General features: G+C 40.1%; 1 protein-coding gene across 1 annotated transcript in view; it reads left to right on the top strand.

Annotated features, from left to right (window-relative positions):
• Positions 1 to 25,462, top strand: part of GPC5 (glypican 5) — a 1,023,394-nt gene that overhangs the window by 571,213 nt on the left and 426,719 nt on the right. The window contains exon 7 of the mRNA XM_065423359.1: positions 3,587 to 3,749. Coding sequence (XP_065279431.1) covers positions 3,587 to 3,749 — 163 coding nt within the window. The remainder of the gene's footprint in view (positions 1 to 3,586; positions 3,750 to 25,462) is intronic.

Below are 25,462 nucleotides of genomic sequence, written 5' to 3'. Positions count from 1 at the left end.
GGACCTTTTTTTCCAGTGAAAGAGCCTTACACAGCTGTGCTTTAAACTCCATTTATTAGCAACACACGCAGAATACATGTGCCAAGTAAATCTATGCTTTGTTAGCAACAGGACATTCTTTTTTTCAATTTTAGTGGTGAACTCCCTGAGTTTCACCCACGGCTGTTCAAGGCTAATTTAATATGGGAGTGAGTTATGTCCCAGGCCTACACTTAGCCCTGTCAGGATTCTCAAAAAGGCATTCTTCTGCCAGTCGTGCCTACAGGGCCTGATCTGATAGACATTAACAGCACACACCTAAGCCACGGAAGATAATAGGGGTAGAACACTCACCTGGGATGTGGGAGACCCAGTTTCAAATTCTCACTCTGCCTGATTTGGAGAAGGGACTAGCACTCATGTTTCCTCCGGTCCAGTGCAGTGTCCTAACCCTTGGGTTAGCTTTTGTATTCTGGGATGAGTCTCTCTTCAGCTGAAGCTGTTCCATATTTGTTGGACTTGCAATTTGAAAGTGGGTCTCCCAGGTAACTCTCTAACCCAGTAGCTAGTACATTCTTACTCCTTCTGGCTCTTAGATTGTGATAATGTCACCCCCTAGCCGCCTTTTTGTTAAGCTAAATAGATTGAGGTCCTTGAGTTTGTCACTATAAAGCATGTTTTCTAATCCTTCTTGTGGCTTTTCTCTGAACCATCTCCAATTTATCAACATCATTCTTGAAGTGTGGACACCAGAGCAGTGAGAGGGCTAATGCAATCCTTACAATACAGAAGTTATATTACCTCCCTAATCATACTTGAGATTCCCCTGGCTATCTATCCAAGGATTGCATTAGCCCTCTCACTAGCAGATCATGTTCAGCTGATTATTCACCATGACCCTAAGTCTTTTTCAAAGTCACTGCATCCTGGGTTAGTCTTCCATTCTGTAAGCATGGCCTACATTCTTTGTTCCTAGTTGTATGACCTTACATTATGACCTTATTACAGTAGTGAAATACATATTTTTTTGCTTATGTCCAGTTTACTAAATGATCTAGATCACTCTGTAGCAGTGGTCTGCCCGCTTCATCATTTACCACTCCTTCAATCTTTGTGTCATGTGCAAATTTTATCAGAAATCGTTTTTTTCCAGGACACTGATTAAAAAATTAAATAGAATGGGAACAAGAACCAATCCCTGTGGGACCTCATTAGAAACATATCCACTTGATGATGATGATTCCCCATTTATAATTACAGTTTGAGACCTGTTGGATAATTTTTAATCTACTTCAGTGTGCAACATTGATGTTGTATCAGTCTAGTTTCTTAATCAAAATGCTGTGTGGTACCAAGTCAAATGCCTTTAATAAATCTGAGTGTATTACAATTAATTGTATTACATTATCAACCGAACTTGTAATCACAATAAAAAAGGTGTCAAGTTGGTTTGACAAGTTAGTTATTGATATTCATTATATTACCCTCTATTAATTCTTTATTAATCGAAAGCTATATCAACTGCTCCATTATCCTGTCATTGATGTCAATGACAGGCCTATTAATTCCCCTTTTCCCTTTTTAAATATTGGCACAACATTAGTTTCTTCCAGGCCTCTGAAATTTCCCCAGTGTTCCAAGACTTATTAAAAATCAACATTAATGGTCTAGAGACCTTCACTGCCAGGTCTTTTTAAATGCTTGGATACAAATTATCTGGGTACATTACTTACAAAAAGGATACACCAAAGAGGATAAGACACAACGTTCTGTTGCTTGTTTTCCAAATTAAGTCAAGATCCTTTATGACTTTCACATAGTGGCAAGGTATTGTCATAACTGTCCAATTGTGGTATTCATTAAGTGTATATAATCAGAAAATCTCCAATAATAAACTGCATTTCCTTTCCCCTTTAAATTACAGCTTTATATAAAATATGCAACAGAACAAAATAAACATAAAATGTCCCTAAAATTGTTTACTTATAATCTCATTAGTGAAATAAGACTAGCTTTTAAGAAGCACAAAGATCTTAACACTGAATAAAGAACTTTTTTTATTAGGACTGAGCCATGCTTTGTAGAGAACAACCAATAAGAGAGAGAGAGAGATGTGAATTTATATCGAGGGGTGGATTTCTTCATTTTGTATAATTAAGCAAATAACTTGAAGAGGAAACCAAAATAAAAAAGGCTCAATTATTCTTGTACTTCTTAATCACTACTAACTGCCATAAATTCAAAGAAAAGTTTTGATAGGGTTGGAGGGCATTTTTTCCCCAATGTCATATTTATAGTTAAAGCAATTTCAGAGGGACCCTTGGGTTCTCCTGACTCAAATCCTAGGATAGTGCTGTGCTGTAGGTGGAAAGATTAGAGAACACAAAACATTATTACCGTGGGCTAGTATTTAGACAACTTGGGAAAATATAAAGTCTTAATCCAATCCTCTTTTAAGATGGACACAGATATAGGATATAAAGGAGAAACACATCTCAAGCTGTGATCTTGTCAATCTCTCAAATTTAGCGGTGTTGAGCCTCAACAATAACATACATAGAGGAGTTATACAAAGAAAACCCCTCTGTGGCAGGATTTGTTGGTGATGAGTCAACATGGGGGTACTCATGCCGCTGAGTCAACATTGAACTTAATGCCCCAGGCATGATGTGATGGGACACTGGTCTCGTAGAAGTGTGGTTGAAGTACTAAGTTCTTGTACTCATTTAAGGGTCACATTACTTTATGCAGTAGTAATTTGAATCAAAAAATCTGATGCCCGGAACTATGAACCTGCCATCTTCACCAAACAATTTTGAATGTGCAAAATTTAGAGACTGCTTTCAAAAATTTTACCCCCAGTGTGAACTGCTGAAATGATGAAGAAACTAATATATACCTTAACTGCTTTAAGAGGGGGGGAAAATTGTCGACTATTGTAATAAAGAATCCAAGGGACAGAGCCTCAGCTAGTGTAAATTGGTGCCACATCATAGAAGTCAATGGATCAGCACCAGTTTACATTAGCAGATGCTCTGGCCCTGGTACTGTTATATGAATTACTATATGTAATTTCAGATAAAATAAGAAATTACAACTTAATCTGGAATATGTACTGATCTGAATCTTTTCTGAAGCTCAAAAAAGTGAAAAGTGCTATGTAAATGCCATTAATCTCCAAAGTTTAGTGTATATATGTGAATAAATACTACTAATTAATCACTAAACCACTATAAGTATTAATATTTACATTTTATATATGGGGAAGAGGCAGAGAGTCGAACTGACTTGCCCAGTCTGGTAGACCAGCAATTCCAGCTGAGGAATTCCGGGTGCTGAGCTCAGTCCCCATGATCAATTTTTAAAATATACATCTTTGGGCACCTCTGCATTTGCTTATGGTGGTATTAGAAATGCAAGCCCCAAATAACCTGAAGTATGCTGTCTGGAATCCAGAAAGGTTCAGTAAATATAACAAGATTGCCTGATCTTGTCAGTCCAGCGACCTGATTTCCAGACTGGAGTTTTGGATATTAGAGAAGCATGTGAACTTTTGAATCTATCTCATCTCTGTTGATAATTGGCGTATTTTATTTTGTGCTTGCAGCGGTTGCAGGGCAAATCATTTCCTAAACATGAGAAGTGGGGTCTACTACAAACGGGCAGTGGTGTAAGTATGGATGAACAAGTCAGTGGAGACTGTGATGATGAGGATGGTTGTGGAGGATCAGGAAGCGGGGAAGTGAAGATAATCCTGCAAATTGCTGACTGTAAGTCCCATGATTCTACCGCCACTTATTTAAGTTCTTTAAGAGTGAATTAGTGTATTAGCCTCTAAGGAATACTACTGGTCTACTTTGGAGATGATTATGGTAAACTTATCTAAGCAAAGTAGTTGAGCATCATGAATTAGAACATGTACAAAATAAGACTGAAAATGTTCTAAAGATAGGAATTTATATCTACATGTTACAGGTATTGCAATGAACTTTATCCTAATCTGCATCTTCTTAATGTGACTGGTGTCTGTTGGCACATTTGGTGTTCTGCAAATCATGATACCTGTCCAATGATGTTTTAATCCAACTAAATAGTGGTAGAATGTCTCGGCCATGATGAATTACTGGTTTAACATAATAAATAAAATTTTCAGCTGAACAGAGAAATCTTTCAGATCTTCCCTGGAAACATGGGAGAAAACAATGTACAAACACATTGTGGTAAGTGGATTTGGCCGTTCGTCCATTACTATTATATTAAATTGACTATAGCCAGTGGCGTCTCATAAATAACAGGATAAGGTAATGGCATGCTGCTATTGAACCATAGGTATGTGGTGGTTTTGTGATCATGCTAAATCTTTCAAAACATTCAATACTAATGGAAAAGAAAATAATAAAGTGGTTACTGTAAAACCCCAAGGTGCTGTTGGCCACCTGATGTTATACTTTGTATGTATTTTAAATCTTCTAATAGACTTTTGAAATATAATTTTTCTAAGTATCGCGGCTCCCACTGGCCATAGTTCGCTGTCCCAGGCCAATGGGGGCTGCAGGAAGTGGCGCGGGATGAGGGATGTGCTGGCCGCCACTTCCCGCTGTCCCCATTGGCCTGCAGCAGTGAACCGCGGCCAGTGGGAACCGCAATCGGCCGAACCTGCGGACACGGCAGGTAAACAAACTGGCCTGGCCTGCCAGGTTGCTTGGCCTGGCGAGCCACGTGCCAAAGGTTGCCGATCCCTGATGTAGAGCAAGGAAAATGGAAAGATGGGTCATATTTCTGTTTCTCTGGGGTTTAATTCCCACTCTTCCTATATAGTGATAAATGGATGAAGCAAACTAAAAAGCAGCTGAATGACACAGAGTTTGACTGAGGGACCTAATAGTTGAAATATTGTAATATGAGGTAGGACTGTCATGTTGCAGTTTTAAACACATTCTCTGGTTGCAGAGTAATTTTAAGCATCTGTTTATTTAATAACTATTTTAATCATCCTTATTTTTTTGTATTTAGTAATTTAATCTCCCCACAGACTCCCATGTAAAGAAAGAGAAATTATTCTCTATCTTACAATAATGCCAAGATGCCCTCACTAAAAACAAGCAATATTGTGTAAGCCGCTGACAAACATATAGTAAGAAACAGTCCCTGCCCTGAAAAGCTTACAATCTAAATAGACAAGGCAAACAAAATATGAGAAAATAGAAGAAGGAATATCCTCATTTCACAGATCACGGGGGGGAGGGAGAAGTAAACATTTTTCTCCTGATTGTTCCTTTCTAAGGGTCAGTCAATGTGTCCTGTATATGAGTACGTGTGCGTCTTTGTGTGTATATTTCTTCCAAGATAAAACTGTAACTCATGGGTCGGCAACGTTTGGCACACGGCTCGCCAGGGTAAGCACCCTGGCAGGCCGGGCCAGTTTATTTACCTGCTGACACGGCAGGTTCGGCCAATCATGGCCCCAACTGGCCGCGGTTCACCGTCCCGGGCCAATGGGGGCGGCAGGAAGTGGCGCAGGAGAGCGATGTGCTGGCCGCGGCATCCCGCCGCCCCCATTGGCCCGGGACGGTGAACCGCGGCCAGTGGGGGCCGCGATCGGCTGAACCTGCCGCGTCAGCAGGTAAATAAACTGGCCCGGCCCGCCAGGGTGCTTACCCTGGCGAGCCACGTGCCAAACGTTGCCGACCCCTGCTCTAACTCCTTGTTAACTTACATCCCCAGAAATTGAAGGTGACTTTATTTTCCACTTAATGTTAGATGCAAAAAACTTCTTCATTAAAGACTGACATGTGAATGTTGATGGACTTTAGAGTGCCCATGAAGAGATGAAAGGCAAAAAATATATCCGTTTCAGAAATGAAAACATCTATCTTTATATCAGTGCTCACGGTATATACACAATGCTGTATGTAATGTTTTTGACAAACCGTTGCCTGCTTTTCCAAAGATTAAATAATTAATCCATGAATCAAACTCCATATGTTTAGGCCCTACAATTGTTTTAACTTCTTCGCTGTCTCATACAAAGCTTAAAAATAGTAGGTCGGTGTATTTATTTCAAGGATACTACCAATTTTTAAATTAATAAAATTAAACAGTGGCATCAAGCCTTGACACTTCATTTGCTAGTTCTATTCTGCAGTAACCCTAGAGCTCACAGTAACCCTAGGACTGTTTCCAGCATCACGGTGAATTTCCTCCTCAACTGGAGACTTGGACAGATAACAATAAACAATTATACTTATCACCAATATATTTATTTCAATCTACTTTGTACAGCAGTTTGAAACATGAACTAATCTTTATATCACCCCTGTAAAGTAGACAATAGCATCTGTCAAAACTCTCATGTTATAAGTTTCTCAGTGGAATCACTAATTTTCTGAAGTACCAGAGGGGTAGCCGTGTTAGTCTGGATCTCTAAAAAGCGACAGAGTCCTGTATAGACTAACAGACGTATTGGAGCATACGGTGGGTGAATAACCACTTCGTCCGATGCCTGTGAATTTTAATTTTCTGAAAAGTAGGCTAAATTTATTTCTTGTGTTGTCTGTTTTTAGCATAGTTTTATCATATATAAAACAATAAATCATACATTTCGGGAGAAAATTTGTTTGCATTCTCTTCCTAACCTTCCATGTTGGCTGTTACTAAACAGAATAGTTTGATATCTCATTCATTTGACCATTAAGGTATCTGACCCTGGCCCTGACTGGGAAGAGAAATATCACAGAAGTAAAGTGCTTGACTTCCAGAAAGGGAGTCTGACAATTGTATTTGTAGGTCACTATTTATCTGGTCAGTCTAGTGGACAGCAGGGGAATGGCATTTTAAAAAGGTTGGGTGTTCCCAGATAAAAAGGAGCCATGTTCCAAAGAAGGCCCCATCTAAAACTTGGCTTTTAATTCACCATATGCTCTCTTAATCCCAAACATCCTCTTCTTTATCTCTCTTCTCAGCTCCTTTCTTCCTGCATCCTTTCTGCTAAACACGCTCCTTCCCCATCTTTAAATTGCTTCTTAAAACCCAGTTCTTTTGTGAAACCTCATTTAGTTCTTGTGCACAGAGGCCTAAGAGTGATATTGTACCTAGCAATTCTGCAGACTGGAATGGGGAATGGTTAGTGTTCCATCTTCCCTCTCACTCCTGGCTGATCTATCCATGGATGGGCACACTCTTATTCTAAATTAGACAGAGAATAGTTTTAAAATAGTGTGTTTAAAAAAAAACCAACCTGCTGAGGATGGGGAGAAAACCATCATGAAGGGAGGAGAATACTACTCTTGTTTGTGGCAGTGAGAGCAGGTTTGGAAGAGCCCTTCTCAGTGTGGCCTCTTATGTGTGATATTTGTCAGCCAATATTGTCATTTCTTGGAAGTGTCAGGATTGACCACTAGCAGCCCACCTCACAAAGGAATTACCGATAATTTATCTTTTTAAAGGAAGGTGTTGACTAAAAACAGGGTGGCTGGCTGGGATACAAGAGGGAGGACGACTGTTACGATTACTAATGGTACTATGAGAGGCAGCACAAAGATGCACATGACAAAAGCATTTTATTTTTTATCTGTAAACTGGCTTTGGAATAAGAAATCTACCAACCTGGAAGTTCCACTAACTATATCAAATTATTCTATTGTCTTGGTACCTGCAGTTATGAAGATAAGAAATAGATGAGTGATTAAATGACTAAATTGAAATTAATTCACTGAGTGAGTGGGATTATGAAGGATAAGGTTTGTTCAATGAAGAGAGCCTGCAGTGCAACTCCTATTAACCTACATTGTGCGTAAGACTTGGGAATGACTGTCTAGTGAAAAAATATCTGCTTGGCTCCCTTGTTAGAAAGCCAGCTGAAAAGTATCTGTGAGTGTATAGATACAAGAGATTAAAACACTTTTAACCGGCTGCAGTAATAGCTGGGATGAATTTATACTTTCCAAAAATAGTTTACAATGTTTTCTGCTTGTAAAGTCTAGTGTGGATTTGCTGCCAGTTGACGTTGTTACTAGAAGTGCATTTGCAATAGCTGTTTATTTAGCAACACAGTTGTTGATCCCAACAATATATTTTTCTTCAATTATATTAGAAAAAGACAATGATCCAGGAAGTATAATTTATTATGGTTGTGTCTAGTGGCCTCAGTCATAATTTAGGTCACATTATGGTATGTAGTTCTCTATCCCTAATGTTACCCTGAAATTTAGGCTTTGGGGCACTCCTAGACTAACCTGCCTATCACCCCGTTAATGTGCTCTTCCTGGGGTATGGGTCTCCAGGGTAACTAAGGTAACACTTGAAGGACACAGATATAACCTTCCGATAAAGTGATTGACACTGGCAGTTCTTTTTTTAAAACAAAGTATCTTTTATTGATGTAACTAATAATCCTTACTACAGTATAACCTAGAAATAAAAATCAGACACAAATCCCTTATTACAAGTTAGAGGATCTAAACTACAATAGTGTATAGCTTAAGTTATTCCAAGTGATGCGCTCTATTACAGGTCATCAGTCTGCAATAGATCGCTAACAGCCATAACTTAACTTTACATAAGAAAATTACATTTTACAACCATTCATTTTCTCTCTCTCTCTCTCTCTCTCTCTCTCTCTCTCTCTCTCTCTCTCTCTCTCTCTCTCACACACACACACACACACACACACACACACACACACACACACACACACACACACACACATACTATACTATACTTATGCTAAACTATAGTTAAAAATAACAAACTTATTTTTGTTATAGATTTCACTGAGTTGTTACAAATCTTGCTGCTGCTTGCCGCTGAAGTGGCTTTTCTCAGCAGTGTTCTCAGGTTACTTTTTCCCTCTTTGGAACTCTTCAGTCCTCTCAGCAACCCTTGTGTCTTCTTGGTAGCCCCTTGGATCTCTCTTCTTGTTCCTTTCCAGCAGCTGTTCTTGCTGGCTCCTAACAGACTTCTTTGTCTGCGCTCTCTCTCTCTCTCTCTCTCTCTCTCTCTCTCTCTCTTTCTCTCTCTCTTTCTCGCCTGCCTGTCTGCCTTATATACTGTTCTAGCTATCAGATCTCTGCCTGGTCATGTTTGCTGCTCAGATTACCTCATTCTTGGATATTCTCACTCACATTGTTTCTACTTCAGAGCCATGATTACCTTATCCGACCCCACTACTCATGCTGCAGGCCATTTACTTTGTGGTCATACCTCATTTTATGCAATTTTACTACTGGACATGTTCCAAACTTGTACTGAGCATGCTTATGAACTGCAGTTTCCATTTTAGTGTGGAGTGACTCCTGCTTATTCAGTATAGCAATTAGGCACACAAAATGGAGACTAGAGAATTTCTCTAGTATCACTAACAGCTTACTACCTAATTAGACAAGGCAGACAAAAAACACAAGGTTTGTTTGGTTTTTAAAGCTACCAAACTGTGCTAATGTAACACCGATGACCAGGATCTGTCGGCAGGTGGGATCGAACCAGGGATCTCTGGAGCTTAGTGCATGAGCCTCTACTGCATGAGCTAAAAGCCAAGTGGCTGTTAGCTAGTGCTGTAGAGCAGACTCATTTAACTCTCTCTAAGTGGTCTCGGTGTCACTACATGGGAGAGAACACCACACCCAGGAGGTGTGTGGGTTACACCAACTGATCTCTCACTCCCATGGTCCAGGTGCCTCAGCCACCCTGTTATGCAATTGCTGTCCCACTAGCTTTGCCATCATCTGCCAAAAAAAAAAAAAAAGTTGGTGTCCGTAAAGCTGTAGAAATCTAAAGGTAGTGGGAATAAGGAAAGTTACAGCCCACACAGGACTGCTATTTAGAATTAATTTTGTAACCCGAAGAGGGATAATTGGCATTTCATACATTGCTAGGTCCATTCTGAGGTCCTTAGAACCTTACATTTGGCCTCACTGAGCAGGAGTGTTTCTGTAACTGACTTTCTAGTGCTCTGCCTAAATTCAGGTGGAGCCTGTGAATAGTACATTACTTGCTGAGTCGGGCAAAGCCACTGTGTGGCCCATATATAGGGCAGAGAGGAGTATGGATTTCCTCTCCCTTCCTGAGAGAGTTGTTAAGTAATTACCTCTGTTGAGGGGAAAGAAAGAGAGGAGATTGGGGGTGGTGGGATGGAGTGGGAGAGAGTGAAACCCCAAAGAGGAACCTTTTCCCAGCCAATTGATAAGTGCCCTAATACACTCCCCAGCTGATCACTTAGATAATGAGGGATGATTTAACAGCTAGCCAGTCAAGCACCAGAGAGAGAGACTGCTAAGTGCCACCTCCAAGCACTGACTCACCCCATCTAATTTCCAGCCATGGCCATGTCTGATACTTCAGATGAAGGAGACAAAAGAAAAAATATCTCTAGAATATATGGGGAGGGGGGTGGATCTTTTTCTGATCTCTGAAGGTGGCTGGCTGAAATCCTGAAACCTGAGCTTTTAAGAACATAAGACAAAAAGCTGAAGTGAGCCCCAGGGTTGCTGAGCCCTGCCCACTACCATTACAAGCAGCAACCCTGTCATACAATTGCACTCATAAATTTGTCCAGCTCTCTCTTAAAACTAATTAAGTTGTTTGCCTCCACAACTCCTATTGAGATTCTGTTCCAGAACTTTACTCCTCTGATGGTTAGAAACCATCTTCTAATTTGCAACCTAAACTTGTTCATGACCATTTTATATCTATCTGTTTTTGTGCCAACATTATCCTTTACCGTAAATTATCCCCACAGTGTACTTAGAGCAGATATATTCCCGCTGTCTTCTTTTTGCTTGGCTAAACAAGTGAAGCTCTTCAGCAGCTCGCACAAGAGAGGCTCTTCATTCCTCTGATCATCCTACTCTCTACTGGGAAATGCTTCACCTGATAAGAACATCAGAATGGCCATACTGGGTCAGACCAAAGGTCCATCTAGCCCAGTATCCTGTCTTCCGACAGTGGCCAGTGCCAGGTGCCCCAGAGGGAATGAACAGAACAGGTGATGATCGTCAAGTGATCCATCCCCTGTCACTCATTCCCAGCTTCTGGCAAACCGAGGCTAGGGACACCATTCCTGCCCATTCTGGCTAATCCTTCATGAATTTATCTAGTTCTTTTTTGAACCCTGTTATGGTCTTGGCCTTCACAATGTCCTCTGGCAAGGAGTTCCACAGGTTGACTGTGCGTTGTGTGAAGTACTTCCTTTTATTTGTTTTAAACCTGCTGCCTATTAATTTCATTTGGTGACCCCTAGTTCTTGAGTTATGAGAAGTAGTAAACAACACTTCCTTAACTACTTTCTCTACACCAGTCATGATTTTATAGATCTCAATCATATCTCCCCTTAGCCGTCTCTTTTCCAAGCTGAAAAGTCCCAGCCTTATTTATCTCTCCTCATATGGAAGCCGTTCCATACCCCTAATCATTTTTGTTGCCCTTTTCTGAACGTTTTCCAATTCCAATATATCTTTTTTGAGATGGGACGACCACATCTGCACAGAGTATTCAAGACGTGAGTGTACCATGGATTTATATAGAGACAACATGATATTTTCTGTCCTATTATCTATCCCTTTCTTAATTATTCCCAGCATTCTGTTTGCTTTTTTGATTGCCGCTGCATATTGAGTGGATGTTTTCAGAGAACTATCCAAAAGGACTCCAAAATCTTTCTTGAGTGGTAACAGCTAATTTGGACCCCATCATTTTATATATATATATATATATATATATATATAGTTGGGATTATGCTTTCCAGTCTGCTTGGGATTCCAGTGTGCATTACTTTGCATTTATCAACGTTGAATTTCATCTGCCACTTTGTTGCCCAGCAAAAAACTTCAAAAACAGACTCCAACGAGAAACTTCAGAATTGGAATTAATTTGCAAACTAGACACCATTAAATTAGGCTTGAATAAAGACTGGGAGTGGATGGGTCATTATACAAAGTAAAAACTGTTTTCCCATGCTAATTGTTTTCCCCCTACTGTTACTCACATCTTCTTGTCAACTGTTGGAAAAGGTCCAGCCTGATCATCATTACAAAAGTTTTTTTTTCTCCTGCTAAAAATAGCTCACCTAATACCTCACTTTAATTAATTACTCTCATTACAATTGGTATCACAACACCCATTTTTTCATGTTCTCTGTGTATGTATATCTTCCTGCTGTATTTTCCACTGCATGCATACAATGAAGTGGGTTTTAGCCCACAAAAGCTTATGCTCAAATAAATGTGTTAGTCTCTAAGGTGCCACAAGTACTCATTCTTTTTCCAGTTTGGAGAGATCCTTTTGTAGCTCTTCGCAGTCTGCCTGGGTCTTAACTATCTTTAGTAATTTTGTATCATCTGAATATTTTGCCACCTCACTGTTTACCCCTTTTTCCAGATCATTTATAAATATGTTGAATGGGACTGGTCCCAGAACAGACCCCTGCGGGATACCACTATTTACCTCTCTCCATTCTGAAAACTGACCATTTATACCTACCCTTTGTTTCCTATCTTTTACCCAGTTACCAATCCATGAGAGCACCTTCCCTCTTATCTTGTGGCAGCTTACTTTGCATAAGAGCCTTTGGTGAGGGACCTTGTCAAAGGCTTTCTGAAACTCTAAATACACTATATCCACTGGATCCCCTTGTTCCACATGCTTTTTGACCCCCTCAAAGAATTCTAGTAGATTGGTGAGGCATGATTTCCCTTTACTAAAACCATGTTTATTCTTCCTCAACAAATTATGTTCATCTCTATGTCTGACAATATTGTTCTTTATTATAGTTTCAACCAGTTTGACCGGTACTGAAGTCAGGATTACAGGCCTGTAATTGCCAGGATCACCTCTGGAGCCCTTTTTTGAAAATTGGCGTCACATTAGCTCTCCTCCAGTCATCTGGTACAGAAGATGATTTAAATGATTGGTTACAAACTACAGTTAGTTCTGCAATTTCACATTTGAGTTCCTTCAGAACTCTTGGGTGAATACCATCTGGTCCTGGTGACTTATTGCTGTTTAATTTATCAATTTGTTCCAAAACCTCCTCTAATGATACCTCAATCTGGGACAGTTCCTCAGATCTGTCACCTAGAAAGAATGGCTCAGGTTTGGGAATCTCCCTCACATCCTCAGCCATGAAGACTGATTCAAAGAATTCATTTATTTTCTTCACAATGGCCTTATCGTCCTTGAGTGCTCCTTTAGCACCTCGATCATCCAGTGGCCCCACTGGTTGTTTAGCAGGCTTCCTGCTTCTGATGTACTTAAAAAAATTGCTATTGCTTTTTGAGCCTTTGGCTAACTGTTCCTCAAATTATTTTTTTGGACTTCCTAATTGTATTTTTACACTTCATTTGCCAGTGTTTATGCTCCTTTCTATTTTCCTCACTAGGATTTAACTTCCACTTTTTAAAGGATGCCTTTTTGCCTCTCACTGCTTCTTTTACTTTGTTGTTTATCCATGATGGCTCTTTTTTTGGTTCTCTTGCTATGTTTTTTAATTTGGGGCATACATTTAAGTTGAGCCTCTATTATGGTGTCTTAAAAAAAATTCCACACAGCTTGCAGAGATTTTACTATTGACACTGTACCCTTTAATTTCTGTTTAACTAACCTCATTTTTGTGTAGTTCCCCTTTCTGAAGTTAAATGCTACAGTGTTGGGCCAGTGTAGTAGTTTTCCTGCCACAGGGATATTAAATTTAATTATATTTTGGTCACTATTGCTAAGCAGTCCAGCTATATTCACCTCTTGGACCAGATCCTGTGCTCCACTTAAGACTAAATTCAGAATTGCCTCTCCTCTGCTGGGTTTCAGGACCAGCTGCTCCAAGAAGCAGTCACTTAAGGTGTCAAGAAACTTTATCTCTGCATCCCGTCCTGAGGTGACGTGTACCCAGTCAATATGGGGATAATTGAAATCCCCTATTATTATATTATTATTATTATTATTATTATTATTATTATTATTATTATTGAGTTTTTTTATTTTAATAGCCTCTCTAATCTCCCCAAGCATTTCACAGTCACTGTCACCATCATGGTCAGGTGGTCAGTAATATATCCCTACCGCTATATTCTTCTTATTAGTGCATGGAATTTCTATCCATAGAGATTCTAAGGTACAGTTTGATTAATTTACGATTTTTACTTCATTTGATTCTACGCTTTCTTTCACATATTATGCCACTCCCCCACCAGCACGACCTGTTCTGTCCTTCCGATATATTTTGTACCCTGTATTACAGTATCCCATTGATTATCCTCATTCCACCAAGTTTCTGTGATGCCTATTATATCAATATCCTCATTTAATATGAGGCACTCTAGTTCACCCATTTTATTATTTAGACTTCTAGCACTGGTATATAAGCACTTTAAAAACTTGTCTCCTTTTAGCTGTCTGCCATTACACGATGTAATTGAATGGGACTCTTTTTATTAGACTGTTTCTGATCAGACTCTGCCTGTATTTTATCATTTTCCATCCTCTCGTCCTCACTAGGACATAGAGATTCTCTATTTCTAGATCCTCCCCTAAGGAATATCCGAACCATGTGCTTCTCTGCACCTGTTGGATTTTCCCTAGCCCTTAACATTAAAAAGGTCGTAGAGCAGTTTTAAACTAAGTGCCAGCAATCTGGTTGCATTTTGGTTTAGGTGGAGCCCATCCTTCTTTCCTGTATTGGCTCCCCCTTTCCCAAAAGTTTCCCCAGTTCCTAATAAATCTAAACCCCTCCTCCCTACACCATTGTCTCATCCACGTATTGAGACCCTGCAGTTGTGTCTGTCTAACTGGCCCTGCACATGGAACTGGGAGCATCTCCGAGAATGGTACCATGGAGGTCCTGGATTTCAATCTCTTACCTAGCAGCCTATATTTGGCCTCCAGGGCCTCTCACCTATCCCTCCCTATGTCATTGGTACCTACATGTACCATGACCATCGGCTCCTCCCCAGCACTACACATAAGTCTATCTAGATGTCTCGAGAGATCTGCAACCTTCGCACCAGGCAGGCAAGTCACCATGCGGTTCTCCCGGTCATCGCAAACCCAGCTATCTATGTTTCTAATGATCACATCACCCATTACTAATACCTGTCTCTTTCTAATAGCTGGAGTTCCTTCCCCCGGAGAGGTATCCTCAGTGCGAGAGGATACCACAACATCCTCTGGAAGGAGGGTCCCAACTATGGGATTGTTTCCCTCTGTTCCAGTTTAGATGCTCTCCTTCCCTGGGACTTTCATCCTCCTCAACAGCACAGAGGCTATCATACCGGGGGTGGGACTATTCTACTGTGTCCTGGAAAGTCTCATCTATGTACCTCTCTGTCTCCCTCAGCTCCTCCAGTTCAGCCACTCTGATCTCCAAAGCCCATACACGGTCTCTGAGGGCCAGAAGGGGAAGCCACCTTGTTGGCACATGGCCAATTTTTACAAAGTGAAAAAATGAACTAAGAGATAAATTCTTTGCTCCTTTGAAATTTACTGCTCTTATTTGGTGTAAAATGAAGTAGTAATCCTATAGATTATTCTAATCAATCTCAAAGTGAAGAAAGCAGCCAGCCTATAAGTATCAAACCATTGCATTTCATTGTCCAGTGAGAGAACTGACATTTGAAAACTGATACCTTGCAAAATGGTATGAGTTCAAGATCTGTGATGCACCTTGACATCTTATCTGCTTCCTCCTCAAATTGTCTTCTGTTCCATAGAAAGACATTGCACAAAATAAACTAGGCTGATTGTCCATAGAACTTGTCCTCTTTCCTTCTCTTTAGTTTAGAATGTAAACCTTTCATGAAACAGCCTAGTTTTGTACAGTTGGCATGGTTGCATTCTAGCTTTTTTTAAGTGCTTAATAAAGTGCTCCTAGTTGGTTATGTAGGAAGTAAATGGTACAAAGAGGAAGAGACTCTTGGCACATTCTTTTCCCCTCTCTGAAGGGAAATATGCCTTTTAATGCAGGCAAGCACTGTATCTATTGCAGACAGAAGGGGAAGCCACCTTGTCGGCACATGGCACAGAAGTTCCTTATACTCAATTTCTACAAAGTGAAAAAATGAACTAAGAGATTCTTTTTAGTAGAAAAAGAGAACTAACGATACACTTTCAGAATAAGACATTAAACATCAAAACTCAAAGCATTCATGGCATTTTTAACACAGTTATTAATTGCATGGCACTTGCATCCAACTGAATAATTCTGCCATTCAGTTGTTTCACCTTCTGGTAAACTGACCTGTTTCCCAAACTTCACAGAGGAGTTATCAGCTATATAGGATGACACACAGCTTGTTCCGAGCTGTTTTCTTCTATTACATTTGAAATGTGGGGAGCAGTGGCATCAATTGTCTCATCGTTACCGTGGTAAAAATCAAACAAGCCGTTTTTAGTCCCTTCTGTCTTCGAAAAATAATGAACAGTTACAGGGTAAAACTTATGTTCCTTATTTGAGGCATCTATTGCAATTGAGGGGAAAAGTGCTAATTTAAGATCATTAACTAAAAGTTCCTGTGATTTCAGAGCATTAACTAAAAGTTCCTGCAATTTCAGAGCCAAAACATTCTCCGCAATATTAGTTGCTTTTATACATCCACAATGAACCTTTTAAAATTTCTAATTCTGGTAAAAACTTTGGAAGTAATTTGACAACAATCTTGACTATAATAACAAATTATGGATCATGCATGCCAGGGTGAATTTCTCTTAATTCTGCTGCTGTCACTAGATTTTCCTGAGTTGTCTTTGTTTTCATGGTTGTGTGTTTTTAAAAAAGCTGTAATTGGAGGTCTCAGTTTTTGTTTTTTCTCAGCATTTGGGTTTTGTACATTCCACATGAATAGCACTGGTTCATCTCCCTTCATACTTAATGGAAAATGCTTGAAGATACAAAACACATTGAGATGTAAATTCATCAACTTTGCAAAGACCGTTTTTATACTCAGGGTCCTTACACCAGTTGTCATAAATACAATAGTACTTTTTTTCCTTTTAACAATACCTTCACAGTCGCAATGTTTTGAAGAGCCACTGTAAAAATCATCCATTTTGAAAAATGGATCTGCTACTTTTGAAAGTGCAAAATGCTGTTATTTTTCAAGAGACACTGTCACCATCATGGTCAGGTGGTCAGTAATATATCCCTACCGCTATATTCTTCTTATTAGTGCATGGAATTTCTATCCATAGAGATTCTAAGGTACAGTTTGATTAATTTACGATTTTTACTTCATTTGATTCTACGCTTTCTTTCACATATTATGCCACTCCCCCACCAGCACGACCTGTTCTGTCCTTCCGATATATTTTGTACCCTGTATTACAGTATCCCATTGATTATCCTCATTCCACCAAGTTTCTGTGATGCCTATTATATCAATATCCTCATTTAATATGAGGCACTCTAGTTCACCCATTTTATTATTTAGACTTCTAGCACTGGTATATAAGCACTTTAAAAACTTGTCTCCTTTTAGCTGTCTGCCATTACACGATGTAATTGAATGGGACTCTTTTTATTAGACTGTTTCTGATCAGACTCTGCCTGTATTTTATCATTTTCCATCCTCTCGTCCTCACTAGGACATAGAGATTCTCTATTTCTAGATCCTCCCCTAAGGAATATCCGAACCATGTGCTTCTCTGCACCGATTTTCCCTAGCCCTTAACATTAAAAAGGTCGTAGAGCAGTTTTAAACTAAGTGCCAGCAATCTGGTTGCATTTTGGTTTAGGTGGAGCCCATCCTTCTTTCCTGTATTGGCTCCCCCTTTCCCAAAAGTTTCCCCAGTTCCTAATAAATCTAAACCCCTCCTCTCTACACCATTGTCTCATCCACGTATTGAGGCCCTGCAGTTGTGCCTGTCTAACTGGCCCTGCACATGGAACTGGGAGCATCTCCGAGAATGGTACCATGGAGGTCCTGGACTTCAATCTCTTACCTAGCAGCCTATATTTGGCCTCCAGGGCCTCTCTCCTATCCCTCCCTATGTCATTGGTACCTACATGTACCATGACCATCGGCTCCTCCCCAGCACTACACATAAGTCTATCTAGATGTCTCGAGAGATCTGCAACCTTCGCACCAGGCAGGCAAGTCACCATGATTTTTCTCGCAGGTGTCTTGCAGCAGCATCCAGGAGATTAATCTTTAATTCCTGGAAACTCTAGGACAATCTTAGAGGGCTGACTACCCTATCATAACTTAATTTTCATGTTGACGGTTGCAGGTTTAATAGACTACAGCATACTGACAAAATTTACAAGATTTTAGTTCACTTTAAGTACTAATTCCCTGAGTAAAGCCCATATAACCCTAGTTGTTGTTTTTCAGCAAATGATCCAATCTAACAGTAAAATATTGATCATGATTACTTAAGAACTGCAAATCTTAGGTGTTGATTAAAGGCAGAGATAGGTGTTACATTTTAGAAATGAATGCAAACTTAACACAAACAAAAATCTTAATGTTTGTTTCTCCTTTTGCATAGTAGGTATCCATTAAGATGACTATTTCTTGCTGCTTTCCTGCAATGAACTCTATACATGCAAATCTTGGAATGGCATTTGGATATTTATCCAAAAGTTCAGACACTTGTCATCAAACCAAATTTCAGTTACTTTGGGCTCACTTCATTGACCCTCAGAAGCTGTCAAATGTAAAATTCTGAAAACTTCACATTTTCACTTGCTGCACAGATGGGTATTTAGCCTCAAACAAAGATGACATGTTTTCCATGGCTTTTATTACTTTACTTTACCAGCATCCTGACTGGTTAATAACTTTTATTGGTTAATAATTAAATTGCACAGTGTTTTAATATTATGTGTTGCAAAGAGCCACAGGAGACGCATTGAAGAGCCACTTGTGACTCCCAAACCTCAATTTATCACTGCCTTAGTATGTCACAAGCTAATTGATCTTTAAACTCTCGTTTGTAGTCCAACGAGTCTGGGATTGGAATGGAAGTTAGCAAAGGTTTGAAGATTTATTTTGGGATTTTTACCTGCTTCATATCTTTGCTGAATAGCTTACTTTATTTATTTTAACTAAATGGAGCAATGTCCCCCAGTTGATGTGACATTTTTCATATGTGCTATGATATTTTATATTTATTTTCAATGTCTTACTCTTTTCTCCTCTACTGATATATAACATAAAAGAAGGAAATATTTGCAAAAAACATTTTCATAGAATTTTCTAACGTCTATATAGTTGAAAAGGTATTCACATTGTAGTAATATTTGTGGAAAATATATAATTTGAATATTTTAATCTAGCAACATTATAATAGCAAAAAGAAAAAGAAAAAAATATAAACTAAGCATGTTAGGGCATAGCTGTTAAACAGCACATGTTTAATAGTACTTGTTTCTCTACTTTTCTCCAGGAGTACTTTTTACGTTGTTATTCAAGACTTTAAAAAAAAAAAAGGCAGCTAGAATTAATTGTTTTTAATTTTCATGATAGAGGCATATCTTTGAGCTCTGGTCACCAATCATTTGTTACAGAAACATAAAGAAGTACAGCTACAGGCAAATGCATTGCAAAAACACAGACATCAAAATGTGTAAAATGCCTTTTAATTTAGCCTGAATAGACTTATTTGTTATATTTGGAAACAAGCATTTTGCCACAGACTGTGATGGGGGGAAAAAACTGATTACTGGTGTAAAAGACTATGGAACCTATTCTATGTTCCATACTATGTTTGGTTACAAACTGAAAGTCCAACAACTTGATGATCTGTTGCTCTTGGAAGATCTGGAATATAATATGGGCAATGTTAAAAATACACCAAAGCAAACACTTTAAGGCTTCTATATCTGCAACTGTTCCCCTGAAAGAATGGGTAAAGATAAAATGTAGTTCATTAACTGGATAAAAAAAGAAATATGAAACATTTTAGACCTATTAAGTAAGGCAGAACAGTATTTTTCTATCTATTCCTTTTTAAATTGATTGTATCCCTGACCAACTTTAAACTTATGCATGCTAAGAGGTAGTTGGCCGTTACGCCTTGTACGTTTTTCCAGGCTTCACTGTATTCTTTAAATAACTAAATGGTATAGTCTTTTGGGGGGTTCAGAGTGCTCTGTGCAGGAATTTAAATTGGATTAATTTTACATTCGCATCTTTCACTATCAGTAATTATGATTCCACAGCCTTGAGTAATCTGTTTGAATAAGTCATTTCAAGACATTTTACTTTTTTTAGAAAGAGGAGTTGTATTGTTTAGATTCAATAGCCAGTTGTATACTTGAGGAGTTTAATTTCTATGTACTTAAGAAAATAATCAACAGGGGACCTATATGCATGTTGTACAGCAACATTATGTCTAGATACCTGTAAAACACACTGGCTTATCTATCCTTAGAAAATAATTCTGGGAATGGTTCCTATAAGGAGTTCCTACCCTGGAGACTTAAGAAGCAACCTATATGTTTTAAAGTCAGGTGTTTGTAGGAAAGTGGCAAAGTTCTCACTTTCTCAACAAGACATCTGGTTAGATGATAAAAATAGGGAAAGAATAAGTTAAAATTACTTAGACAAGTTAGATGTCTTCAAGTCACCAGGGCCTGATGAAATATATCCTAGCATACTCAAGGAGTTGACTGAGGAGTTCTGAACCATTAGCGATTATATTCGAAAAGTCATGGAACATGGGAGAGATTCCAGAGGACTGGAAAAATGCCAATTCATAAAAGGAAAATAAAGACAATCTGGGGAATTACAGACCAGTCAGTAAAAAGCAACAGAGTCCTATGGCACCTTATAGACTAACAGATGTATTGGAGCATAAGCTTTCGTGGGTGAAGACACATTTTGTCAGACGCAGACTAGTCAGCTTAATTTCAGTACCCAGAAAGATAATGGAGCAAATAATTAAGCAATCAATTTGCAAACACCTAGAAGATAATAAGGAGATAAAGTAACAGTTGGCATCCATTTGTCAGGAACAAATCTTGTCAAACCAACCTAATAGCTTTCTTTGACAGGGTAACAATCCTCATGGATGGGAGGAAGTGGTAGACCTGGTATATCTTGACTTGAGTAAACCTTTTGATACTATATCACATGACCTCCTCATAAATGAAGGAAATACAACCTAGATGGAGCTAATATAAGGTCGGTGCATAACTGGTTGAAAAACCATTCCCAGAGAGTAATCAGTGGCTCACAGTCAAGCTGGAAGGTTTATATCAAGTAGGGTCCCACAGGGATCAGTTTTACGTCCAGTTCCATTCAATATCTCCATCTATGATTTAGATAATGGCGTAGAGTACACTTATAAAGTTTGTGGACCATAGCAAGCTGGGAGGGGTTGCAAGTGCTTTGGAGGATAGGATTAAAATTAAAAATGATCTGGAAAAACTGGAGAAATGGTCTGAAGTAAATAGGATTAAATTCAATAAGGACAAATGCAAAGTACTCCATTTAGGAAGGAGCAATCAGTTGCACACCTACAAAATAGGAAATGATTGCCTAGGAAGGAGTACTGCAGAAAGGGATTTGGGGATCATAGTGGATCACAAGCTAAATATGAATCAACAGTGTAACACTGTTGCAAATAATCAAACATCATTCTGGGATGTATTAACAGGAGTGTTGTAAGCAAGACATGAGAAGTAATTCTTCCACTCTACTCCGCACTAATTAGACCTCAGCTGGAGTATTGTGTCCATTTCAGGAAAGATGTGGACAAATTGGAGAGTCCAGAGAAGAGCAACAAAAATTATTAAAGGTCTAGAAAATGTGATCTAAGAGGGAAGATGGAAAAAATTGGGTTTGTTTAGTCTGCAACCAAAGAGACTGAGAGGGGACATAACTGTTTTCAAGTACATGAAAGGTTGTTACAAGGAGGAGGGAGAAAAATTGTTCTCCTTAACCTCTGAGGATAGGACAAGAAGTAATAGGCTTAAATTGCAGGAAGGGCAGTTTAGACTGGATGTTAGGAAAAACTTCCTAACTGTCAGTGTAGTTAAGCACTGCAATAATTTGCCTAGGGAGTTTGTGGAATTTCCATCACTGGAAATTTTTAAGAGCAGGTTAGACAAACACCTGTGAGGGATGGTCGAGATAATACTTAATCCTTTCATGAGCGCAGGGCACTAGACTCCGACTTCTTAAGGTCCCTTACAGTCCTATAATTCTATAATTACTAGATCTTCTAAGGTGGAGCTTGAAGTGAATACATATGTGGTGTTTTGATGTGAGGAAAATTCACAACAGAAAACCTGACAAGCAGTTTTGACAGCTGCTTGCCATATTTAGCACACCCCAACAATTTCACAGACAATTACAGCATTTTTTCTGATCTCAAGAAGAAATTATGTAGGAAAAAACCCCTAGTGCATGCTGTCTTCTTCTGTTGACTTTATTGTTTCCAAAACAACCACTTGTGAGGGCTTAAGGGGAAAATCTGTCAATTGTTTGGCAGTAGTAGTAAGAAAGTAGCTGTTTGCTGCTCGCTGCTGTAGTGTGTTCATGCCAGGGTGCTATGTATCATGCATGTTTACACCCTGAAGACCATTCTGAATTAGGAGATTAGTGGTTGTGGCTAGTGGACTCCCAGAAAACAGCAGGGATCGCAGGTCATGCATAGGCCAAGGATGCGAGAGGAGGGGGAAACGAACTACTAGTTCAGAGATCGGCAACCTTTGGAATGCGGTTTGCCAGGGTAAGCACCCTGGCGGGCCGGGCGGGTTTGTTTACCTGTGGCGGGAAGCGACTGCCAGCACATCCCTTGGCCCACGTCACTTCCCGCAGCCCCCATTGGCTTGGAGCGGTGAACCGCGGCCAGTGGGAGCCGCGATCGGCCAAACCTGTGGACGCGGCAGGTAAACAAACCCGCCCGGCCCGCCAGGGTGCTTACCCTGGTGAGCCGCGTGACAAAGGTTGCCGATCCCTGGTGTATACTATGGCTTCTAGTTGAACTGTTATGGGGACAATGTGAGAGGGAAGCAGGAAAACACAGGCTTAGTGAAGGAATGTTTAAGTAAGGTCACTTTACTCTTAAAAGCATTCAAGAGTTACAGAACTTTGAAAACAAACAGTTCTGTGATGCACCCTCCCCTAGTCTGATTGCACCCATTGTTTGGGTCCAAAGTTTCAGTGTTCAGGCTGAACGGAGTCATAGAATCATTGAAGATTAGGGTTGGAAGAGACCTCTGGAGGTCATCTAGTCCTGGTGTCGGCAAATTTTGGCACGCGGCTCGCCAGGCTAAGCATCCTGGCAGGCCGGGTGGGTTTGTTTACCTGCCGCATCTGCAGGTTCAGCCCAGTGGCCGCGGTTTGCCGCTCCAGGCCAATGGGGGCTGTGGGAAGTGACGCGGGCTGAGGGATGTGCTGGCCACTGCTTTCCGCCGCCCCCATTGGCCTGGAGTGGCGAACCGCGGCCAGTGGGATCTGCGATCGGCTGAACCTGCAGACGCAGCAGGTAAACAAGCTGGCCTGGCCTGCCAGGGTGCTTGGACTGGCCTGCCAGGGTGCTTACCCTGGCGATCCGCATACCAAAGGTTGCCGATTCCTGATATAGTCCAACCCCCTGTTCAAAGCATGACCAACCCTAAACAAATCATCCCGTGTGTGTGTGTGTATTAGCTGCCCTGCCCCTGCCAGGAAAGGTGCTTATCTGGAATGATATGAAATAACTTTGCTTTAGGCAAACTTAGACATGTTCAGCACAGAATACAAAATGGAGATCCCAATTTATACTGATATATCCCACTTTGTAACAAACAGTACCAGGTTGGAGTGGTGGGAGGCACTGTTGAGGGGGAGGGTTTATGTGAGGAAGAAGGACCATAGGGATTTCTAGTTTCCTCGGACCATTCCCACATATGGTTCCTGGCTTCCTCTTTAGTGTATCATATGGGATGGCTTGGCACAAACTCAAGCTTATCATGGTAAATACTGAACTTCTGATTCACGACCACCCTGCCCAACCGTGTCCTCTTTCCTTCCTTCTCTGATTTTGTAAATGTCACCACATTCGCTCTCTCAGGTTCGCAATGATGGGGTCATTTTTGTATCCTCCCTCTTCTTTTGCCCACACATCCAGTATATTACCAAGTCCTGTAACTTCTTTTTCTGTAACATTTCAAAATATCAACCTTCCCCTTACATCTAAATGGCTAAAAGTCTTGTTAATACTTTGGTTATCTAAAACTTTGATTACTGTGTTCTCCTTTTCCTTCCTGACCCCCATTTGTCTAAAATGCAGTAGCCAAAATTATCTTATACACTAATCTGTCATCCCCCTCTTCAAATCAAGTTCAAACTACTCATCTTCTTTCAGTGCCCTACATAAATTTGCTCAAGCCTATATCTCATTTCTTCATCCCCTTCACTCCACCAGCATTGCTCGTTTTGATGTGCTCTTCATGTTTGTTTGTTTGCTTCCCCCCTCCCATTTCTGTCTTTGCTTCTACTTCCATGCTGCCCTCTATGCATGGAACAATCTCCTGGTCCAAGTCTGGTAGCCTTCCAGTTTCTCTCCATTTGTTCCTAGCTACTCTCTTTTTTTCCATTTGCTAGAAAGCAATGCAAACAAATAGTTTAGATCTGAATTTTTGGCTTGGCCCACCTCTAGTCTCGCCTAATGAAAACTAAATCAAACATGTCACAAAAAGCCAACATTTTTCCTGTGTGTGCACAACTCTATTGACTTAGGTGGACTTCTGAAAATCTCAGGTCAATGGAGATGAACTTGGCATACACCAGATATAAATTTGGCCCATGGAGGTGCAAGGCCAAATAGTCCATTACCAATCCTTTGAATCTCCAAATTATCTTAATCAATTTGGATGAAATCCACCTCTTCCACATCAAGGCACATTAAATGGATTCTGTTGGGAAGGTGAAATCTTCTATTTAATCCCAAATCAGAACCATCAGAGTGTGACAGCAGTATAGACACTAATTTCAGACGTGGCCTGAGGTAGTGGAGACAGCCATTCCCTGCCCCTTCAGTTGGTTTGGGTCCACTGGATCTCTGTAACATGGATCCTTTTCCCCACTCTTTCCACTGGTAGGCTGTACATGCCCATTTCCCTTGTGCAGCCCTAATGTGGTATTATAATAGTATGGAGAGTGACACAGAGGCCCATTGGTGTTTCACTACTCTGTCAGAAACTCTTGTCAGGCCTGACATACTCACTGCGCCTAACCATCACCATGCCTTAGTGGGTCACAGATGAAGATGCCAAATTCAGGACAAACTGCTGAGAAATATGGCAGACTCACCCCAAACTGGTGGTATAATCTAATGATAAACTAACAAAGCCAACAACAACAGTACTTTTTTCTGACCACACTGGTTAACAGGAAGTCAAAAATGCAGTCTCCTTAGGCATTCCAACCCTTGTCTCACCACCCAGACACTAGACTCTATGATGAGTGGTTACTGAAAACCAATTTAATCAGATATAGGGTCCTTCTAATCCCAAGAGATCAGCCACATAGCTTGGTCAATGTACAAATCAGATCTTTTCCAGTAA

The sequence above is a fragment of the Emys orbicularis genome, chromosome 1 (genome assembly GCF_028017835.1).
Source record: "Emys orbicularis isolate rEmyOrb1 chromosome 1, rEmyOrb1.hap1, whole genome shotgun sequence".
NCBI classification, from domain to species: Eukaryota; Metazoa; Chordata; order Testudines; family Emydidae; genus Emys; species Emys orbicularis.
The sequence above is the reverse complement of the archived record's forward strand: the minus strand, read 5'-3'. Positions and strand labels throughout refer to the sequence as shown.